Source organism: Pristiophorus japonicus, chromosome 7, assembly GCF_044704955.1.
Source record: "Pristiophorus japonicus isolate sPriJap1 chromosome 7, sPriJap1.hap1, whole genome shotgun sequence".
Taxonomy (NCBI): Eukaryota; Metazoa; Chordata; class Chondrichthyes; family Pristiophoridae; genus Pristiophorus; species Pristiophorus japonicus.
Window position 1 is genome coordinate 180,195,738 of NC_091983.1, and position 21,040 is coordinate 180,216,777.

The following is a 21,040-nucleotide window of genomic DNA, read 5'->3' on the forward strand; positions in this document are numbered from 1 at the left end:
GTAAGAGACAAAATAGCACTGCATCACTAATATTTAAGGGGTTACCATATCAAAGTATGATATCAGACTTATGTTATTTATATTGAAATCCAGTAGGGTTTTTAAATGCCTTTGATTATAGTGGAAATGCTTTTAAGTTCACTGCAATGTAATAAGGAGGTCATGAGCCTTTCAAACTGCTTTTACAATGAATGGTGACCAAGGCACAGAGCCCATGGGGCTCACATTCTACGGGGCACAACGGACATGATCTTTGCAGCACGACAGTTGCAGGAAAAATAGAGAGAGCAGCGCCAGCCCTTATACATGGTCTTTTTCGATCAAACAAAGGCCTTTGACACTGTCAACCGTGAGTGTCTATGGAGCGTCCTCCTCCATTTTGGATGCCCCCAAAAGTTTGTCAACGTCCTTCGCCTGCTTCACAATGACATGTAGGCCGTGATCCTTACCAACGGATCCATTACAGACCCAATTCATGTCCGGACCGGGGTCAAACAGGGCTGCGTCATCGCTCTAACCCTCTTCTCAATCTTCCTCGCTGCCATGCTCCCCGCTGGAGTGGAACTAAACTACACAACCAGTGAGAAACTGTTTAACATATGCCGCCTCCAGGCCAGGTCTAAGATCACCCCAACCTTTGTCATTGAGCTGCAGTACACGGACAACGCCTGCGTCTGCGCACAGAGGCTGAACTCCAGGATGCGGTCATCCTATTCACTGAGGCATATGAAAGCATGGGCCTTGCGCTTAACATAAGACAAAGGTCCTCCACTAGCCTGTCCCCGCCGCACAGCATTGCCCTCCAATCATCAAGATTCATGGCGTGGCCCTCGACAACGTGGGCCATTTTCCATATCTCAGGAGCCTCTTAGCAACATAGGCAGACATTGATGCGGAGATTCAACATCGCCTCCAGTGCATCAGTGCAGCCTTTGGCCGTCTGAGGAAAAGAGTGTTTAAAGACCAGGCCCTCAAATCTACCACCAAGCTCATGGTCTACAGGTCTGTAGTAATACCCGCCCTCCTGTATGGATCTGATGCATGGACGATGCATCTCAAGTCACTGGAGATATATAACCAACGATGTCTCCACAAGATTCTGCAGATCCCCTGGGAGGACAGGTGCACCAACATCAGTGTCACCAGGCTAACATCCCTGTAGTGACGCACTGACAACACTCGAGCAGCTTTGCTGGGTAGGCCACATAGTTTGCATGCCAGATGCGAGAATCCCGAAGCAAATGCTTTATGCGGAGCTCCTTCATGGTAAACGAGCCAAAGGTGGGCAGCGGAAACGCTACAAGGACACCCTCAAAGCCTCCCTGGTAAAGTGCGACTTTTCACCACTGACATTTGGGAGACCCTGGCCGAAGACCACCCGAGGTGGAGAAAGTGCATCCGGGAAGACGTTGAGCTCTTCGAGTCTCGACGCAAAGAGCATGAAGAGGTCAAGTGCAGGCAGCGGAAGGAGCGCGCAGCAAACCAGCCCCACCCACCCCTTCCTTCAACGAATGTTTGTTCCAGCTGTAACAGGGTCTGTGCCTCTCATATTCACTGTCCATCAAAGAACTCACTTTGGGAGTGGAAGCAAGTCTTCCTCAATTCCGAGGGACTACCTATGATGATGATGATGATCATCATCGGCAGTCCCTTGAAACGAGGATGACTTGCTTCCACGCCAAAAAAAGAGAGTTCACAGGTGTTTCAATGAAAGACCTAATATTCCAGATCCTGAACTATATCCTGAAGGGTGGAAGATGCCTATGCGTGGATTTTCTTTAACGTATGGTGGCCGTTGCACACCAGCCACCACACAAGCTTGACAGAGCTACGTCTTGGTCCAATGACAAGGGCTATCCAAGACCTGCTCTGCTGCACGGACCTAATGCGCACACATATCGCAGTGTGGGCTGGCTCGTGCTGCCCCGGCCCCGATTTCATACCTCTCCTGGGGCCCGATCACATCTCTCCAGTGTCTCGCCGCTCCTGCTGTACCTGCCCAATCTCCAATCACCGACCTGGACCTTGATGACGTCACTCTTTGCTGCCGCTGCCCTCCAGCACCAGCTCGCACTGCTCCCTGAAGTGGCATGCCTTCACACTGCTCCCGGACCACCGCACCTCCGCTCCTTTTATGGCCCCAATCTGCCGCTGGTGTTCTCACATGGGGCCATAAAAGGAGCGGAGGTGCGGTAGTCCGGGAGCAGCGTGGAGGCCCCGACCTGCGTGAGACATTTAGAATACACAATAAAGGGAGAGCGTTTAGGGCTGGATTACTGTTCAAAAATGTATTATGAAACAGTCGGATCAATGAAGGCTAGAGAACAGTGATGATATACTAAAGCTTTACTTTTGTACAGTGGTAACCACAATTGTTTGAACCGGTCAAAATAAAAATGCAGCTCAGCCTTCGAGATGATGGTATGTTACAAAAGGATTGGAGTATAAGAGTTAAGAAGTCTTAGTACAATTATACAGGGCCTTGGTGAGACCACAGCTGGAGTGCTGTGTACAGGTTTGGTCCCCATACCTAAGAAAGTATATACGCCTTAGAGGGAGTGCAACAAAGGTTCACTAGACTGATTCCTGGGAATGGAGGGATTATCCTATGAGGAGAGATTGAGTAGACTCGGCCTATATTCCCCAGCATTTAGAAGAATGAAAGGTAATCTAATTGAAACGTATAAAATTGTTAAGGGGCTTGTTAGGGTAGATGTTTCCCCTGGCTGGGTAATAGAGAACTAGGGGTCACAGTCTCAGAATAAGGGGTTAGCCATTTAGGAGTGAGATGGGGAGAAATTTCTTCACTCAAAGGGTTGTGAATCTTTGGAATGTTCTACCCCAGAGAGCTGTGGATGATCAGTCGTTGAGTATATTCAAGGCAGAGATCGACAGATTTTTGGATACTATGGGAACCAAGGTACATGGTGATAGTTGTTGAATAGCGGAGTGGGCTCGAGGGGCCGAATGGCCTACTACTGCTCCTATTTCTGATGTTCTTATGTTTACATAGGTCAATTTTGGATTCAGTTTTAAGAGTCAGTTCTGTGTCTCCAGCCCTCATTGATATCAATACTGGGTGCTGCTCATTAGAAACATCAGTAAAATACAGAAACCATTCGCATGAACTTGCATGGAAAATTATAATTTTACTACATTTTAACATTATGACTTATTCGTCGTTTACTGAAGTTTTGAATGGGGTGGGCCGAGGAAAAATAGCAAGGCTAGCCAGCTCACGAACTTGATGTAAAGAAAGGAAAAGTTGTTTTCATCAGATTCCCCAGCTCCATAGCGTTTATTTTACCATTTATTCTCTCCCCAGTGCTTGTACAGTTCAGCACACAAATGTCACGATGCAACACATACCGGTGCAGCACCTAAAATCCGAGACTGTTCCAGATTTCGGGCTTTTGATTTGTTTCTGTTATCATGAATCCAGTTTTCGATTTGTTTGTCATCACAAATCCAGAAACACCCGAGCCCAAGTTCGGGTATTTCCAGATTTCGGAATGTCAGAAAGTGGGGGACAGGGGGGCGGTGGGAAGAGGGTTCCCTCCGAGGAGCTGTTCGGGCTGTCCAGCCCTGCCGAGGAGGTTGTCGGGTGGGCAGGCCCCGCCGAGGATGTTGTCGGGTGGGCCGGATCGCCGAGGATGTTGTCAGGTGGGCAGGCCCCGCCGAGGATGTTGTCAGGTGGGCAGGCCCCGCCGAGGATGTTGTCAGGTGGGCAGGCCCCGCCGAGGATGTTGTCAGGTGGGCAGGCCCCGCCGAGGATGTTGTCAGGTGGGCCGGATCGCCGAGGATGTTGTCGGGCGGTGCCCCGCCAAGGAGGTGTTTGGGCGGACCACACCAAGGAAGCCCCGAGGTAAGGGCAGCGGCGGCAAGGCTAGGCCCAAGATCAGGCACTGGCGGGGTCCCGACATAGGCAGGGTCGTCGGGTCCGGATTCCGGAATATTTTACGGATTCCAGATGACCCTGCCACCGACCGCCCCGGAGTCCGGAACTCCGGATTCTCGACGCTGCACCTTTATATAGAAGTGGCGCAACACGTTTCGTAAGTCAGGAGCGGAGCCTCCAGATTGAAAGCAGATTGCTGAACCCACAGATATCTGAGTCTGTGCTGCTGCGGGAACAGTGGGCGGATTCAAGTTCCTTATTGTAGTGACTGTTATTGATGGTGGGAGTACTTTATTTGTCAAAAAGATCACTCCAGTTTGGAAAAGGTTTAGCATTTGATATAGTAAACAACCAACTATCTATCTTAACCGAATGTTATTGGGGAAATTGGTTATAATTGGAATTATAAAAGGTTTTTGCCTTTTCACAATGACTTTGATTTTATGAATGCCAACTCGGTAGAACAAGGATTATCATATTTTATTATTGTTCCTTCAGTAAAGGAAATTTGCGGATGACACTAAGCTGGGTGGCAGTGTGAGCTGCGAGGAGGATGCTATGAGGCTGCAGAGTGACTTGGATAGGTTTGGTGAGTGGGCAAATGCATGGCAGATGAAGTAATGATGTGGATAAATGTGAGATTGGTGGTAAAAACAGAGAGATAGACTATTATCTGAACGGTGACAGATTAGGAAAAGGGGAGGTGCAACGAGACCTGGGTGTCATGGTACATCAGTCATTGAAGGTTGGCATGCAGGTACAACAGGCGGTTAAGAAAGCAAATGGCATGTTGGCCTTCATAGCAAGGGGATTTGAGTACAAGGGCAGGGAGTTGTTAGTACAGTTGTACAGGGCCTTGGTGAGGCCACACCTGGAGTATTGTGTACAGTTTTGGTCTCCTCACTTGAGTAAGGACATTCTTGCTATTGAGGGAGTGCAGCGAAGGTTCACCAGATTGATTCCTGGGATGGCAGGACTGACATATCAAGAAAGACTGGATCAACTGGGCTTGTATTCACTGGAGTTGAGAAGAATGAGAGGGGATCTCATAGAAACTTTTAAAATTCAGATGGGTTTAGACAGGTTAGATGCAGGAAGAATGTTCCTAATGTTGGGGAAGTCCAGAACCAGAGGTCACAGTCTAAGGATAAGGGGTAAGCCATTTAGGACCGAGATGAGGAGAAACTTCTTCACCCAGAGAGTGGTGAACCTGTGGAATTCTCTACCACAGAAAGTTGTTGAGGCCAATTCACTAAATATATTCAAAAAGGAGTTAGATGTAGTCCTTACTACTAGGGGGATCAAGGGGTATGGCGAGAAAGCAGGAATGGGGTACTGAAGTTGCATGTTCAGCCATGAACTCATTGAATGGCGGTGCAGGCTCGAAGGGCCGAATGGCCGACTCCTGCACCTATTTTCTATGTTTCTATGTTTCCAAAGCACCTCTCATCTATTTAGTCAAATAGCTGTGATAGAAAGCTCATTGAAAGAGAAAAAGACTTGGATTTATTTAGCGCCTTTCACAACCACCGGACGTCTCAATGCGCTTTACAGCCAATTAAGTACTTTTGGAGTGTAGTCACCGTTGTAATGTAGGAAACGCGGCAACCAATTTACACACAAGCAAGCTCCCACAAACAGCAATGTGATAATGATCAGATAATCTGTTTTTGTTATGTTGATTGAGGGATAAATATTGGCCAGGATACTGGAGATAACTCCCCTGCTCTTCTTCGAAATAATGCCATGGGATCTTTTACGTCCACTTTAAAGCACAGACGGGGCCTTAGTCTAATGTCTCATGCAAAGGGCACCACATCTGACAGTGCAGTGCTCCCTCAGCACTGCACTGGAGTAGGAGCCTAGATTTTTTTTGTGCTGAAGTCCCTGGAGTGGGACTTCAACCCACAACCTTCTGACTTAGAGGCGAGAGTACTACCCACTGAGCCACAGCTGACACTCAGCGACAAAGTCAAAATAATTAAAAAAAAAGAACACAGCAATTTTACGTCCGACCTGACAAGAACAAAAGCTCCAGCAACCAATAGACAAAGCAAAATCAATATTAAAAGAGCAATAACAGTTGTACAGAGAACCGATTCAATCTTCTTAAATCTTTTCTGCCACAAGGTTTTATCAAGTCACAAGGGAAGTACTTTACAGTGAGAGCTGTTTGAAGCTTTCGGTGCTTAGCAACCATTTTCCAGCCACAACAAAAGTCAGGCTTAATGAAACCATTTACAAGGAGTAGGCCTGTTTATCTTTAAATGAATTCTCGGGATGTGTGCCTCGCTGGCAAGGCCGGCATTTATTACTCATCCCTAACAACTGAATGGCTGGCTAGGGCATGTCAGAGGGTAGTTAAGAGTCAACCACGTTGATGTGTGACTAGTGTCACATATAGGCCAGACCAGATAAGGACTGCAGGTTCCACCAGTCAACCAGTTGGGTTTTTACAACTGTCACTTTACTGATACCAGCATTTTAAAATTTCATTTAAAAAACATTTAATTCAAATTTTCAAACCATCATATGGGATTTGAACTCAATGTCATCATACTACCTGTACCACTTTTACATTGATACAAAGTGACTTCAGCTCCATATTGATGCAAAAGTGAAAGGGTAACTCAGGCATTGATCGAATTCCTAACTGTACTGCAGCCAAGAGGTGTTAGAACACCTCTAATGGGAGTCTTGAGCTTCACACTTGTTGAAGTACACCACTAGCCTGGTGCTAAGCCAAGCTTTAAAAGTAGCTAGGTGGTCCATCAGACCCTCCGAGCACTTCATCAACTCACTTTTGAATTATTTTAGTTGAAGTCCTACTCCAGGGACTTGAGCACAAAAAAAAACAATGCTTCCATCTGCTCTTTCCAGAAAAAATACCTGGCTAGAGAGCTGAACTTTACACTTATGCAAAAATGCATGTGCACAGATCTGTCCTCATGAAATACAGTGTGACTCCCAGTAAGATACAGCCGATAGCAGAACTCAGGCAGGGTATCCATCATATTCTATGACCCAAGAATGGTATCTGTAATACAAGACCCTCAGATTTCCTGTAACAGACACCTAAATTATACAGTACATGGCAATGCAGCATTGCTCCTTCATTGTTTGAAATATTACTTTCTACTAGTACTAGTGTTGTAGTATCCCCTTTGGTTGCAAAGATGACAGTGGGGGTAATTTTAACCCCCAACAGGTAGGTTTGGGTCAGCGGGGAAATTAAAATGTAAAAAATCTGAAACGGGATCCCAACCCACCTCGAACCTCCCAGGAGGCGGGTTGGTCGTTGAAATCTTGAGGCGGCTGCTTACCTTCATTTTAACAGTGATTCTATTTTTAACCACTGTTGGCCAGGTTTCGCGGGCCTTGGGAAATCGGCAGGTAAAAGGAGCCGAGAAGGGCCAGATCCATCAGATAAGTATCTTTACAGCATTGCTTGTGGGCCAGAAGGAGCAGGAACATTTACCTAAAGCCCAACAAGTTTCCCTGTAACTCCTCGCCCATCTCCACGATGTCCCCGACACCCCCATGATCCCCAACACCCCAAAATCTCCAACCCCACTACTCGATCACCGACCTATGTGATCTCCAACTCTCCCTCTGATTTCCCCCATGTCTACCTCAGATCTCTCCCTAACATCCCTATCTCTACCTCTGATTTCTCTCTGACCCCTCCCATCTTTGCCTCCGATCTCTCCCAGACTCCCTAATCTCTGCCTCTGATCTCTCCTCGATGCCCTATCACCAAAGAACCCCCCATTTCTCCCTCCGATCTGACTCAGTCTCAGATATCTCCCTGACACCTTCCCATCTCTGTCTCCAATCTCTCTCTGACCCCTTACAATCACCCCCGACCCTACAAACCATGCTGTGCCTACCCCGCCTCCTCTCGCTCTCTACCTACCACAACACTAAACTTGCCTGCTCCTGGGCTACGGCCTCTTCTGCATTGTTCTCCACCCGACAGGGAGCCAAACTCAGGCTGGCTTCCGGGCAGGGAACCTGTTAAAAAAAGAAACACAGTCGCTGTGGAGTTAAAACTCCATGGCGCTCGGGAAAGCCCGGACTTGTGTGTTTCCTGACCATAACTCCTCCCGCCCCTGGCTTGGAAATCCCGCCCTAGTAAATATCAGGACAAGCAAGTCTGTGGACATTGCCACCTATCTCCCCACATTCCCATCAATATAGTTTGTTAATAGTTGAAATATAAATTCAAGTTCCATCATCATAGGCAATCCCTCGGAATCGAGGAAGACTTGCTTCCACTCTTAAAATGAGTCCTTAGGTGGCTGAACAGTCCAATAGGAGAACCACAGTCCCCATCACAGGTGGGACAGTTAGTCGTTGAGGGAAAGGGGTGGGTGGGACAGGTTTGCCGCACGCTCTTTCCGCTGCATGCGCTTGATTTCTGCATGCTCTCGGCAATGAGACTCAAGGTGCTCAGCGCCCTCCCGATGCACTTCCTCCATTTAGAGCGGTCTTTGGCCAGGGACTCCCAGGTGTCAGTGGGGATGATGCATTTTTCAGGGAAGCTTTGAGGGTGTCCCTGTAACATTTCCTCTGTCCACGTTTGGCTCGTTTGCCATGAAGGAGTTCCGAGTCGAGCGCTTGCTTTGGATTACACCAATTCTGGGTACCACAATGTAGGCTGGGATCCACAATCTTGAACCTCTTAGTCAGAAGACCAACAATTCAGTGCTGCATCTAATGGTTCACCAGCACACTCTTTAGGAAAACAACCACACAAGAGGCACTTCTGTTTATTCACATAATAGTGCTGCTTCTAATACTTTGGTCAGAATAATCACAGGCATTTAAGTCATGTAAATAAACTCTAAATAAATATGGGGCAGCAATAACACAATGCTCTAATGAACTGTTAAAAGTTGTGAAACTGCTATTAGTGATGGCCACATACATAAACAAACAGAGTATGCCATTAGAATTCCCATGTATGTTGGTGTCAAATTGACTATCTCTTTCTGTAGTACTGCATAAATCCCTCATTTCAGCACATTAGTGAAAATAGTAGGATTGCCAATCTAAGGGATGTTTCATGTCACTCAGAAATATGAAATGATTCCACTGACTTGTAACACCACAGATAAGCTTCATTTTACATCAATAATTAAGAAAGTAAATCTCCTCACACAGATTAATACTGGACATCTACATGCCACTATGATTTAAAACAATGCTCTTTCAAATCCAATCCTGATTGATAGCATGGCAATCATTTCCAAGTGGAAATGTGGAAGGTGTCTGTAGTGTCTCCACAAGGACTGTGCGGTGGGCACTCTTACCAATACTATCACAGACAGATGTATCTGCGACAGGTAGATTGGTGAGGACGAGGTCAAGTAGGTTTTTCCCCTCGTGTTGGTTCTTACCAAATGCAGCAGGCGAAGCCTGGCAGCTATGACCTTCAGGACTCGGCCATCTCTGTCAGTAGTGATGCTACCGAGCCACTCTTGGTGGTGGACATTGAAATCCCCCACCCAGAGTACATTCTGTGCTCTTGCTACCTTCAGTGCTTCTTCTAAGTGGTGTTCAATATGGAGAAGTATTGATTCATCATCTGAAGGAGGGTGGTAGGTGGTAATCAGCAGGAGGTTTCCTTGCCCATGTTTGACCTGATGCCATGAGACTTCATTAGGGTCCAGAGTCAATGTTGAGGACTCCCAGGGCCACTTGCTCCTGTATATACCACTGTGCCACCACCTCTGGTGGGTAAGACCTGCCAGTGGGACAGGACATATCCAAGGATGGTGATGGAGAAGTCTGGAACGTTGGCTGAAAGGTATGATTCGGTGAGTATGACTACGTCAGACTGTTGCTTAACTAGACTGGGGGACAGCTTTCCCAATTTTGGCACAAGTCCCCAGATATTAGTGAGGAGGACCTTGTAGGCTCGACTGGGCTGGGTGTGCCGTTGTCATGTTCGGTGCCTAGGTCGATGCCAGGTGGTCCATAAGAACGTAAGAAATAGGAGCAGGAGGCAGCCATTTGGCCCCTCGAGCCTGCTCTGCCATTTAATATCATGGTTGATCTGATCATGGACTCAGCTCCACTTCCCTGGCCGTTCCCCATAAACCTTTACTCTCTTATCGCTCAAAAATCTGTCTATTTCCGCCTTAAATATATTCAATGACCCAGCCTCCACAGCTCTCTGGGGCAGAGAATTCCACAGATTTACAACCCTCCGAGAAGAAAAAATTCCTCCTCATCTCAGTTTTAAATGGGCGCCCCCTTATTCTAAGACTATGGCCCCTAGTTTTCGTTTCCCCTATGAGTGGAATTATCCTCTCTGCATCCACCTTGTCGAGCCCCCTCATTATCTTATATGTTTCGATAAGATCACCTCTCATTCTTCTGTACCCCAATGAGTATAGGCCCAACCTACTCAACGTACCTTCATAAGATGTTGGAGTCCATTATTAAAGAAGCAGTAGCAAAAAGCAAAATTTGATAAGGCTGAGTCAGCATGGATTTATGAAGTGGAAGTCAAGTTTGACAAAGTTGCTAGATTTCTTTGAGGATGTAACGAACAGGGTGGATAAAGGGGAACCAGTGGATGTGGTGTATTTGGACTTCCAGAAGGCATTTGACAAGATGCCATATAAAAGGTTACTGCACAAGATAAAAGTTCACGGGGTTGGAGGTAATATATTAGTGTGGATGGAGGATTGGCTAATGAACAGAAAACGAGTAGGGATAAATGGTTCATTCTCAGGTTGGCAATCAGTAACCAGTGGGGTGCTGCAGGGATCAGTGCTGGGACCCCAACTATTTATAATCTATATTATCGATTTGGAGGAAGGGACCGAGTGTAACATAGCCAAGTTTGCCAACGGTACAAAGATGGGAGGAAAAGCAATGTGTGAGGAGAACACAAAAAATCTGCAAAAGGACAGACAGGCTAAGTGAGTGGACAAAAATTTGGCAAATGGAGTATAATGTTGGAAAATGTGAGGTCATGCACTTTGGCAGAAAAAAATCAAAGAGCAAGTTATTATTTAAATGGAGAAAGATTGCAAACTGCTGCAGTACAGCGGGATCTGGGGGTACTTGTGCATGAAACACAAAAGGTTAGTATGCAGGTACAGCAAGTGAGCAGAAAAGCCAATGGAATCTTGGCTTTTATTGCAAAAGAGATGGAGTATTAAAGCAGGGAAGTCTTGCTACAGTTGTATATAGTATTGGTGTGGCCACACCTGGAGTACTACGTGCAGTTTTGGTTTTCACATTTACAACATGATATACTTGCTTTGGAGGCACTTCAGAGAAGGTTGACAAGGTTGATTCCAGAGATAAGGGGGTTGACTTACGAGGAAAGATTGAGTAGATTGGGCCTCTACTCATTGGAATTCAGAAGAACAAGAGGTGATCTTATCGAAATGTATAAGATTATGAGGGGGCTTGACAAGGTGGATGCAAAGAGGATGTTTCCACTGATAGGGGAGACTAGAACTAGAGGGCATAAGGGGCCACCTATTTAAAAGTGAGATAAGGAGAAATTTCTTTTCTGAGGGTTGTGGATCTGTGGAATTCGCTGCTTCAGAGAGCTCTAGAAGCTGGGACATTGAATAAATTTAAGACAGAAATAGACAGTTTCTTGAATGATAAGGGAATAAGGGGTTATGGAGAGTGGGCAGGGAAGTGGACCTGAGTCCATGATCGGAGCAGCCATGATTGTATTAAATGGCGGAGCAGACTCGAGAGGCCGTAAGGCCTACTTCTGCTCCTATTTCTTATGTTCTTATAAGCCAACCCCCTCATCTCCGGAATCAACCTAGTGAACCTTCTCTGAACAGCCTCCAATGCAAGTATGTCATTCCTTAAATACGGAGACCAAAACTATACGTAGTACTCTAGGTTTGGCCTCACCAACACCCTGTACAGTTGTAGCAGGACTTCTCTGCTTTTATACTCTATCCCTCTTGCAATAAAGGCCAACATTCCATTTTCCTTCACAAGTACTTGCTGTACCTGAATACTAATTTTTTGTGTTTCATGCACAAGGACACCCAGATCCCTCTGTACTGCAGCACTTAGCAATTTTTCTCCATTTAAATTATAATTTGCTTTTCTATTTTTTCTGCGAAAATGGACAACCTCACATTTTCCCACATTATACTCCATCTGCCAAATTTTTGCCCAGTCTATATCCCTTTGCAGATGTTTTGTGTCCTCCTCACAACTTGCTTTCCCACCTATCTTTGTACCATCAGCAAACTTGGTTACATTACACTCGATCCCTTCATCCAAGTCATTACTATAGATTGTAAATAGTTGAGGTCCCAGCACCGATCCCTGCGGCACCCCACTAGTTACTGCGCGCCAACTGGAAAATGACCCATTTATCCTGATGCTCTGTTTTTTGTTAGTTAGCCAATCCTCTATCCATGCTAATATATTATCCCCAAACCTGTGAACTTTTATCTTGTGCAGTAACCTTTTATGTGGCACCTTCTCGAATGCCTTCAGGAAATCAAAATTCACTACAACCACTGGCTCCCCCTTATCCATCCTGTTCATTACATCCTCAAAGAACTCCAGCAAATTTGTCAAACATGATTTCCCTTTCATAAAACCATGCAAACTCTGCTTGATTGAATTCTGCTTTTCCAAATGTCCTGCTACTTCTTCCTTAATAATGGATTCCAGCATTTTCCCAGCGACAGATGTTAGGCTAACTGGTCTATAGTTTCCTGCTTTTTGTTTCCCTCCTTTTTTAACTAGTGGTGTTACATTTGCGATTTTCCAATCCGCTGGGACCTCCCCAGAATCCAGGGAATTTTGGTAGATTACAACCAATGCATCCACTATCTCTTCAGCCACTTCTTTTAAGACCCTAGGATGTGAGCCATCAGGTCCAGGGGACTTGTCCGCCTTTAGTCCCATTATTTTATCAAGTACTACTTCTTTAGAGTTTGGTCGAGTTACCGTCAGCTGCTGCTGAGTTTTCTCAGCAGTCTCGATGGTTTTTGGGCACTCTCCCCTCCAAGTGAGTTTTGTCAGGTTTTCACGCCGGCGGGGAGAGAAGACCGTGGGGGATCGTTCACTGGCGTGCAATACCCACAAGAGTTCTCCCGCCCGCTGAGTTGCCAGTTTGGTCCGGGTGGTCCTCCGCTCCAGCAGAGGAAAAGACCGCCGCATGGAGGCAGGTCTTACCTGAATGGTAAGTATGAAGACCTGCAAAAAAAGGTCAGTGCACTTCTTTTCTTTATTTCTTTTGCAGGGATTTAGGTGGATGGGGTCCGCTGAAGGATTTCTGGTGTTTTTTTAATTGTTTTGAAAACGTGTTATTTTATCAGTTCCTCCCCTCCTTGGGCCCGACTCTATCCTCGGCGGTACTTTGCCAAGGATCGCATTTGTCCCCCAGAATGGGAGCAACCACCCGTTGCTGCCCAGATTCGGCATTTTTGCCACTGGTGGTCTTTCCCACATCTTTTCATGAAACTTCCGCCCAAAGTACCATCAGGATCTTAGCGGTCCTTTGGACGGTACTTGGGCGGAACTTGGCTTTCACCAAACTCGGGCCCATTGATTGTATTAAGTTCCTCTCTCCCTTGATTATCCACTATTGGGATGTTTTTCGTGTCTTCTATCATAAAGACCGCTACAAAATATTTGATCAATGTCTGTCATTTCCTTGTTCCCCATTATTAATTCCCCAGTCTCATCCTCTAGGGGACCAACATTTACTTTATCCACTCTTTTCCTTTTTATGTACCTGTAGAAACTCTTGGTATCTGTTTTTATATTCGTGCTAGTTTACTTTCATAATTTATCTTCCGCCTCATTATTTTTTAGTCGTTCTTTGCTGGCTTTTAAAAGTTTCTCAATCCTCTGACCTCCCACTAGTCTTGGCCACATTGTATGCTGTTGTTTTCAATAAGAATAAAACAATCCGGTTTTATTCTTATTATAGCTTTTTGTAGTGGTTTGATTGACCATTTCAGAAGGCAGTTAAGAGTCAACCATATTGCTGTAGGTCTAGAGTCACATATAGGTCTGACCGGGTAAGGACGGCAGATTTCTTTCCCTAAAGGACATTAGTGGCCTTTTACTATGGCAGTGCAGTTCCATTCATAATCACGCTTTCCTTTCTCTAGCTTAGCCGATCCTTCAGTCAATCTCAAAAATTTGCCTCCTGTTCCATGTCTTCCTGCCTAGTGGATTAATCTCTTGTATGGCACAATATCAAAAAATTTGCTGAAATCTAACTATATCACAGAATTTCTCTTGTCAACAAGGTCCATCATTTCTTTGCACCTGCATAAATTTGCTATGCAAGACCTCCCTTCCATAAATTCATGCTGATTTTTATTGTCACACCTGTTTCATTTTAATCCCAATTTCTTTAGTTATCCAGAGAGCTCTAGGTTTGGAGACTCTTTTTTTCCTCCCCAAGAGCCCTAGGATGCCCTAAGATTGTGGGTAAGTAGTGGAAATAATGCGATATAAAATGAGGTAATAATTTAGTTCATGCTCAGCGATTCTCATTTTGCTCATAGTTTTGTTATGACTATTAGAAAAGCAATAACAAACTTAAAAAAAAACGTACAATTTGAATTGTTATACAACAGCAGCACTGAACTGTGAAGGTATTTTACCACCTTAGCTTTCCAAATGCATAATCGAACATGCGTAATTGACTGCAGCTGGAAGTTTCATTGTTGAATAACTTACGGTTTAGAATCAATGGCAGGATGAGGAAAGGAGAAAAATATATGTTCTTAAATGCCAAGGTGATAAAGTCTTCATGATCTCTTAAGTTTTGAGTTTTTGGAAAGAAAATATAAATATATATATATTTTTTTTAAATCACATTTAAAAAAATAATTTAACTCACTTTTTATTATTTTAGACAATACCTTTTGAATACTTAGAAAATAGATAACGACACTTTAGAAAAAGTCCATAAATTGAATTTTTCTCAAATGTTTGACTTACTGCACTCTCTCTCAGCATCTCAATCTCCATTCTATTGTACTCTCCATTTTCTCTTTACCCTTCAGTGATCTTTAGAATCATAGAATGGTTACAGCATAGAAGGAGGCCATTTGGCCATTTACCTTCTATCCTGTACACCTTGTGTAAATACCATACAATGAATGGAAAATACGCAGAACATTCTGCCTTTTGCTAACTTGACATGCAGTTCGTTTCAATTTACTGCACAGAAACTAAATGAGTTAAAAGAAAAATATTGTACAGCAGTCATCTTGTACAGAAAGGATGTCATAATGTGAAGGAGCAAATGTCTTCATTTTTGTATCACATGTGTGTGATTATAGTGTGAACATGGCACACAAGTCCATTTAATTTGTTTCCTGCCAAAGCAAAGCAATTCTTTTTCCTTCACCCAGGCTCCTGCGAGAGTACAATTGTTTTACCAAATCTAAGTTTCTGCTAATATTTTGGTTTGCTTGATAATTGTGCTTTAAATACTTATCAGTCTCTGGGCTACCAAAACTGGTGTGATGTTCACTTATCTTAAAGTTGATGTCAAATACAATTTGATTGTTGATTTATGCTTTCATAGTACTGCAGCACACATTAAAACATAATTCAAATGACAACATGGCTTGACATTGTTGTCCCTTTCTTTGCCACTCCAAGGTATCTACCATCAACACATACTTAACACTTTCAAAACGGTCAATGTTTTAAATGCCAAATATTTCTCAATAATCTTGTGGTCAATAACTGTATTTTAACCTTTTATACTCCCAGCTCTTTTTTGTTGTAATAATAATTTCCTTTTAATTACATGCAGTAACCTGCTGACTGCAACACATTAATCATCTCTAAATAAAGGATCAAATCTGATCCAATATGTTCCAAGTGCTGTCCTCGGGCACTTTGGACAGGTAACACTTTATAGACATGATTCACTCTGGTGCATTTATCAAATATAAAATCCACTGCAACAGCAGTCATTTTACACCAATTTAACTTCAAATATATTTTCATTATATTAAACCATACATCACCTTCTAACTCTAATTCTAAAGTATGTGTCAACACTACTTTTACGTCTACTGGCAATTTTCTTTAAGTAATGAGGTGTGCATGCAAAGCTCCAGACTAAGAGTATTGAAGGTGAAACTTTACCCTCTATTCTAATCATTTGCCTTCATTTCTAACTCTGTCATGCTGGAAGTATACTCTGAAGCTTGCAGTTTAGGAAGCATTGAGGAAGGGAGACTTCCTTTTATTGATGGTGAATGCGAAAAATGAGTGCATTCTTCGAATATTCATAGTGCCAAAAAATGGAGCTAAAATTCAATATACTTTCATAAAAAGTTATTAAAATGTATGATTGCTTGAGTTTGATTGCAAAACAATGCTATAAATATTGCATGTGTAGTTAGATAAAGATATACTGGAACACGCAAAGCTTAAGGATACTGAAACTCCTGCAAAATTAAGTCTCTCCATTTTGTTCCCACACCATCTTGAATGTAAAAGACTACAATTTCCAAACGGTACTGTGCAAAGTTTCTTCCTGTTCTCCAAGCTGCTTTGGGCTATTTGTGCAAGAGTCGGAAGTTGTTGGACACATGCTTATGAGTAAGCTGGTGATTTGTTATGTGATCACGTATTTCTAGGGGTGAATGAAGAACTGACATAAGGAGTGCATCTTATTTTTGAGGAAATGTGATTGAGGAGAAAATTGAAATTGGGAGAAAGGTTTTGCATAGTATCAATAGTGAAAAATGAAAGTGGATAATATTCCATAATGGTCTTCAATGCTCTTATTTCTACCACGAAGTTCAAATCCTCAAAGAAATGGACAATACATGACATAATTCAGTAAGGTTTAGGGTAGTTATGGAAAAGGACAAAGGGGGACCAGGAATAAAAGTTCTCAATTGGGGTGAAGCCAATTTTGCTGAAGTGAGACGGGATTTGGCCAAAGTGGACTGGAAACGGCTACTTGATGGTGAATCAGTGTCAGAGCAGTGGAAGTCATTCAAGGAGGAGATCCTGACGACACAGTTCAAGTATGTTCCCTTAAAAAAAAGGGTGGGGCAAACAACAAACAAATCTCGAGCCCCCTGGATGTCAAGTGGCATACAGGGTAAGATAAAGAAAAAAAAAGGGAAGCTTATAACAGATACCGAGAACTCAACACTGCAGAAACTCTAGAGTATAAGAAGTGCAGGGGTGCAATGAAAATATCAGGAAAGTAAAGAGAGCATGAAAGAATGTTGGCAAGTAAAATGAGGGAAAACCCAAAGATGTTTTATAAATACATAGGGCTCAATTTTGCCCAACCCCTTTTTTCGGTGCACTTACCTTAAGTGCGCCAACTTTGCGCGCTGAAAACTGCACCGGAAAAATGTCGCCACATCCTGGCCGCTCTTCCAAGTCCCCGGAGTCCCAATGTGGCGTGCATTGTGAAGTGGGAGGCGGAGCAACAGACCAGCGTCGAAAACAGTGCCGGCACCTGCGCGCATGCGCAGTGAAGTCTGTGCGCATGCTCCTGCCCTCCCAGCGTGTCCTGCGGGCTGTGAGCAGGACCCGATGCTCGCAGCCCCTATCCCCTCGAGGCAGGAACCCTCACCACATTTAAAAAATACTTGGATGTGCACTTAAAGTACAGGGCTACGGACCAAGAGCTGGAGAGTGGGATTAGGCTGGATAGCACTTGGTTGGCCGGCGTGGACACGATTGGCCGAAATGGCCTCCTTCCATGCTATAAATTTCTATGATTCTATAATTCTCTCATGCATGCTAAGAACACAGGCCATGAAATTCTGCAGGGGCTCCACAAGCCTCCCGCTGACTACCAGGGAAACAGCACAGACCCAGTTGTTCTTGGTAGTTGCCATCTCTGTTAGTTTCTTCATTGTCTAGCAAGGGGCACTATAGATTCATATAGCACAGGAGGCCATTTAGCCAATCATGCCTGTGCTGGCTCTCAAAGAACTGCAAATTAGTCCCAGCTCCTGTTCTTTCCCTACTGCCCTAAAATCCTTCCTTTTTTACAAAGGCACAATTCCTTTTTGAAAGTTACTATTGAATCTGCTTCCACCACCCTTTCAGGCAGTGCATTCCAGATCATAACTCGCTGAGCAAAAAAAATGTTAATCTCCCCCCTGGATTTTTTGCCAATTATTTTAAATCGGTGCCCTCTGGTTATCAACCCTCCTGCCAGTGGAGAAAGTTTATCTCAGTCTATTATACCAAACCTTTCATAATTTTGAACACCTCATAACCTTCACTAATCGAAGGAGAAATATCCCAGTTTCTCTCGTCTTTCCAGATAACTGAAAACCCTCATTCTCTGAGGTGGTAAATCTCCTCTGCACCCTCACCAAGGCCTTGATGTCTTTTATAAAGTGTGGTGCTCAGAATTGAATATAATACTCTAGGCTAAGGAATAGCCAGTGATGTATAAAAATTAGCGTAACTTCTTTGCTTTTTTTTAAAACTCTATTTATAAAGCCAAGGATCCCATACACTTCATAGTTTACTGTGTTAAATTTAATCTGCCATGTGTCTTACCATTTCACCAATCTGTCGATGTCCTCTTTAAGTTTGCTATCCTCCACACTGTTTACTACATTTCCAAGTTTTGTGTCAACTACAAATTTTGAAATTATGCCCTTTATACCCAAGTCCAGGTTATTAATATGTATCAAAATGAGCAGTAGTCCTAATACCGACTCCTGGGGGGCACCACTGTATAATTCCTTCCAGTCCGAAAAAGAACCGTTAACCACTACTCTCTGCTTTCTGTCCCATAGCCAATTTCATATCCACGGTGCCACTGCCCCATTAATCTCATGGGCTTTAATTTTGCTAACGAGTCTTTTATGTGGCTCTTTATCAAACGCCTTTTGAAAGTCCAGAACAGAAAATCGACTGAACTATCTTTATTAACCCTCTTTGTTATTTCATCAAAGAACAATTAAACAACTAACAGGAGGAGGAGGCTCCATGAATATCCCCATCCTCAATGATGGCCGAGCCCAGCACGCTGGTGCAAAAGACCAGCAAGTTCCCCTCCAAGTTACACACCATCCTGACTTGGAAATATATCACTGTTACTTCATCGTCGCTAGGTCAAAATCCAGGAACTCCCTCCCTAACAGCACTGTCACCACGAGGACTGCAGCGGTTGAAGAACGTGGCTCACCACCATCTTCTCAGGGGCAATTAGGGATGGACAATAAATGTTGGCCTTGCCAGCGAAGCCCACAAATAAAAGCTCAATCAAGTTAGTTCTTCCATCTGCCTCTTACAAAGCAAATGAGTTCTTGCTTCTGAGGTTTATTGCGAGGTAGCTGATACGCGAAGTGAGTGGAGGCATAATAACTATCTAGGCCAGGCAAGCTTTTGCACCCTAGGCAGGTGAAGGCCAAAATTTCCGTGGATATGGGTGAGCAGGTTCCAGAAATGGACGCCTCATGCTGGCGAGGTGCCCTCCCACTAATCCCACAAACTGAGGTGGGGTCAGTGCTGGAGGTTGCTGCTAGCATTACGACCTGAGAAATTTCAAGGACATGCACACAGCACACTTCATTGATTGAAGGTTCTCTTGACAGTACCTGTTTCTCAGCAGAGCCATAGTCCGCGCTTTGGTTTGGGATGAAGTACATGATCTCGCCTTGGTTTTTTGCCATTTCTTGAAGAGCCATGGCTGTTCGTACAGTTGAATTTCTTGCATGTACAAATACCATCACCTAGGATTAGACAACAAGGGAACTGTTAAAGACAAGTAAAGCACGAGCCATAATAAGGAAGCATTTTATCTTCCTACTTTTCTGTGATAAATATCGGACAATTGATTTTCCACTTATTAATGCATCATAGAATTTACCTGTTATTTTCTACGTTTGTTAATGTGTTTTTTCTGTCAGAATGCATGTGAATATCCCAAATGATTATTTGATCTTAATCAGTCAGTGATCAACAATAGAGTTCAATAATCATTCATCCACCTTGTGAATGTCCCAAGATCAAACCATTCTGGGTAACTGATCTAAATCACATGCACCAAGCTAGTGATGGAATCCCCTTCGACCCAAGATTGGCTGAACTGTTATGCGAACTCCACTAGAAAAAAACCCAAATGATCAGACTACACATGGAAAAAGCAGGATCCACATCTTTCTCACACCGGTGAATTCAACATCTGGGAATAATTTACAATAATGTGGCCATACCCAGGTAGAAAATATTGGCTCTCTTTGAACTCTCACATCACAAGACCAAAGACGATACTTAATGATCACTGGCATGGTAAGTGAAAGCAAATTCCATGTGGAAATTTCAGTCAGCACCTGTGATCAGATGGCAGCGGTAAGAGCCTCCTGGCACGACAAGTTGGGTTTAGCTGAACCTTGACTGTATGTCCACAAGAATAATCTACAAGTTTCCTTAGTTGTCATAATTATGTCATATTCTTACGCTGGACAAAAAAAAATTACTAAAGGTGTGCTCCATCAATTCAGGCTGATGCCCTCATGGATATATGTAGAAAATCAAAACGAAGAGTGTTTGAATTTAAATGTTTTACTCAACATAACTACTTCCAAAGTAATGAAAAACACCAGTTTGTTCTGATCTACCTCACACATATAGTTAGATAGAATACTATGAATGTTCTGACTTGCTGACCTAGCAGTGTGTGTGTTACATAGAAACATAGAAAATAGGTGCAGGAGTAGGTCCTTCAGCCCTTCGAGCCTGCATCACCATTCAATAAGATTATGGCTGATCATTCACCTCAGTACCCCTTTCCTGCTTTCTCGCCATACTCCATGATTCCTTTAGCAGTCAGGGCCATATCTAACTCCCTCTTGAATATATCTAACGAACTGGCATCAACAACTCTCTGCAGTAGAGAATTCCACAGGCTAACCACTCTCTGAGTGAAGAAGTTTCTCCTCATCTCGGTCCTAAATGGCTTACCCCTTATCCATAGACTGTGAGCCCTGGTTCTGGACTTCCCCAACATCGGGAATATTCTTCCTGCTTGTCTAGAACGGTCAGAATTTTATATGTTTCGATGAGATCCCCTCTCATTCTTCTAAACTCCAGTGAATACAGGCCCAGTCGATCCAGTCTCTCCTCATATGTCAGTAATGTCATCCCAGGAATCAGTCT

The 21,040-nt window shown here is 43.9% G+C and overlaps 1 protein-coding gene across 4 annotated transcripts in view; it reads right to left on the bottom strand.

The window, feature by feature from the left end:
* The window catches only part of ascc3 (activating signal cointegrator 1 complex subunit 3), a 777,147-nt gene that overhangs the window by 459,443 nt on the left and 296,664 nt on the right, over positions 1-21,040 (bottom strand). For all 4 annotated transcript variants that reach the window (XM_070885599.1, XM_070885602.1, XM_070885601.1 and 1 more), the window contains exon 14: positions 19,480-19,614. In XM_070885599.1, coding sequence (XP_070741700.1) covers positions 19,480-19,614 — 135 coding nt within the window. The remainder of the gene's footprint in view (positions 1-19,479; positions 19,615-21,040) is intronic.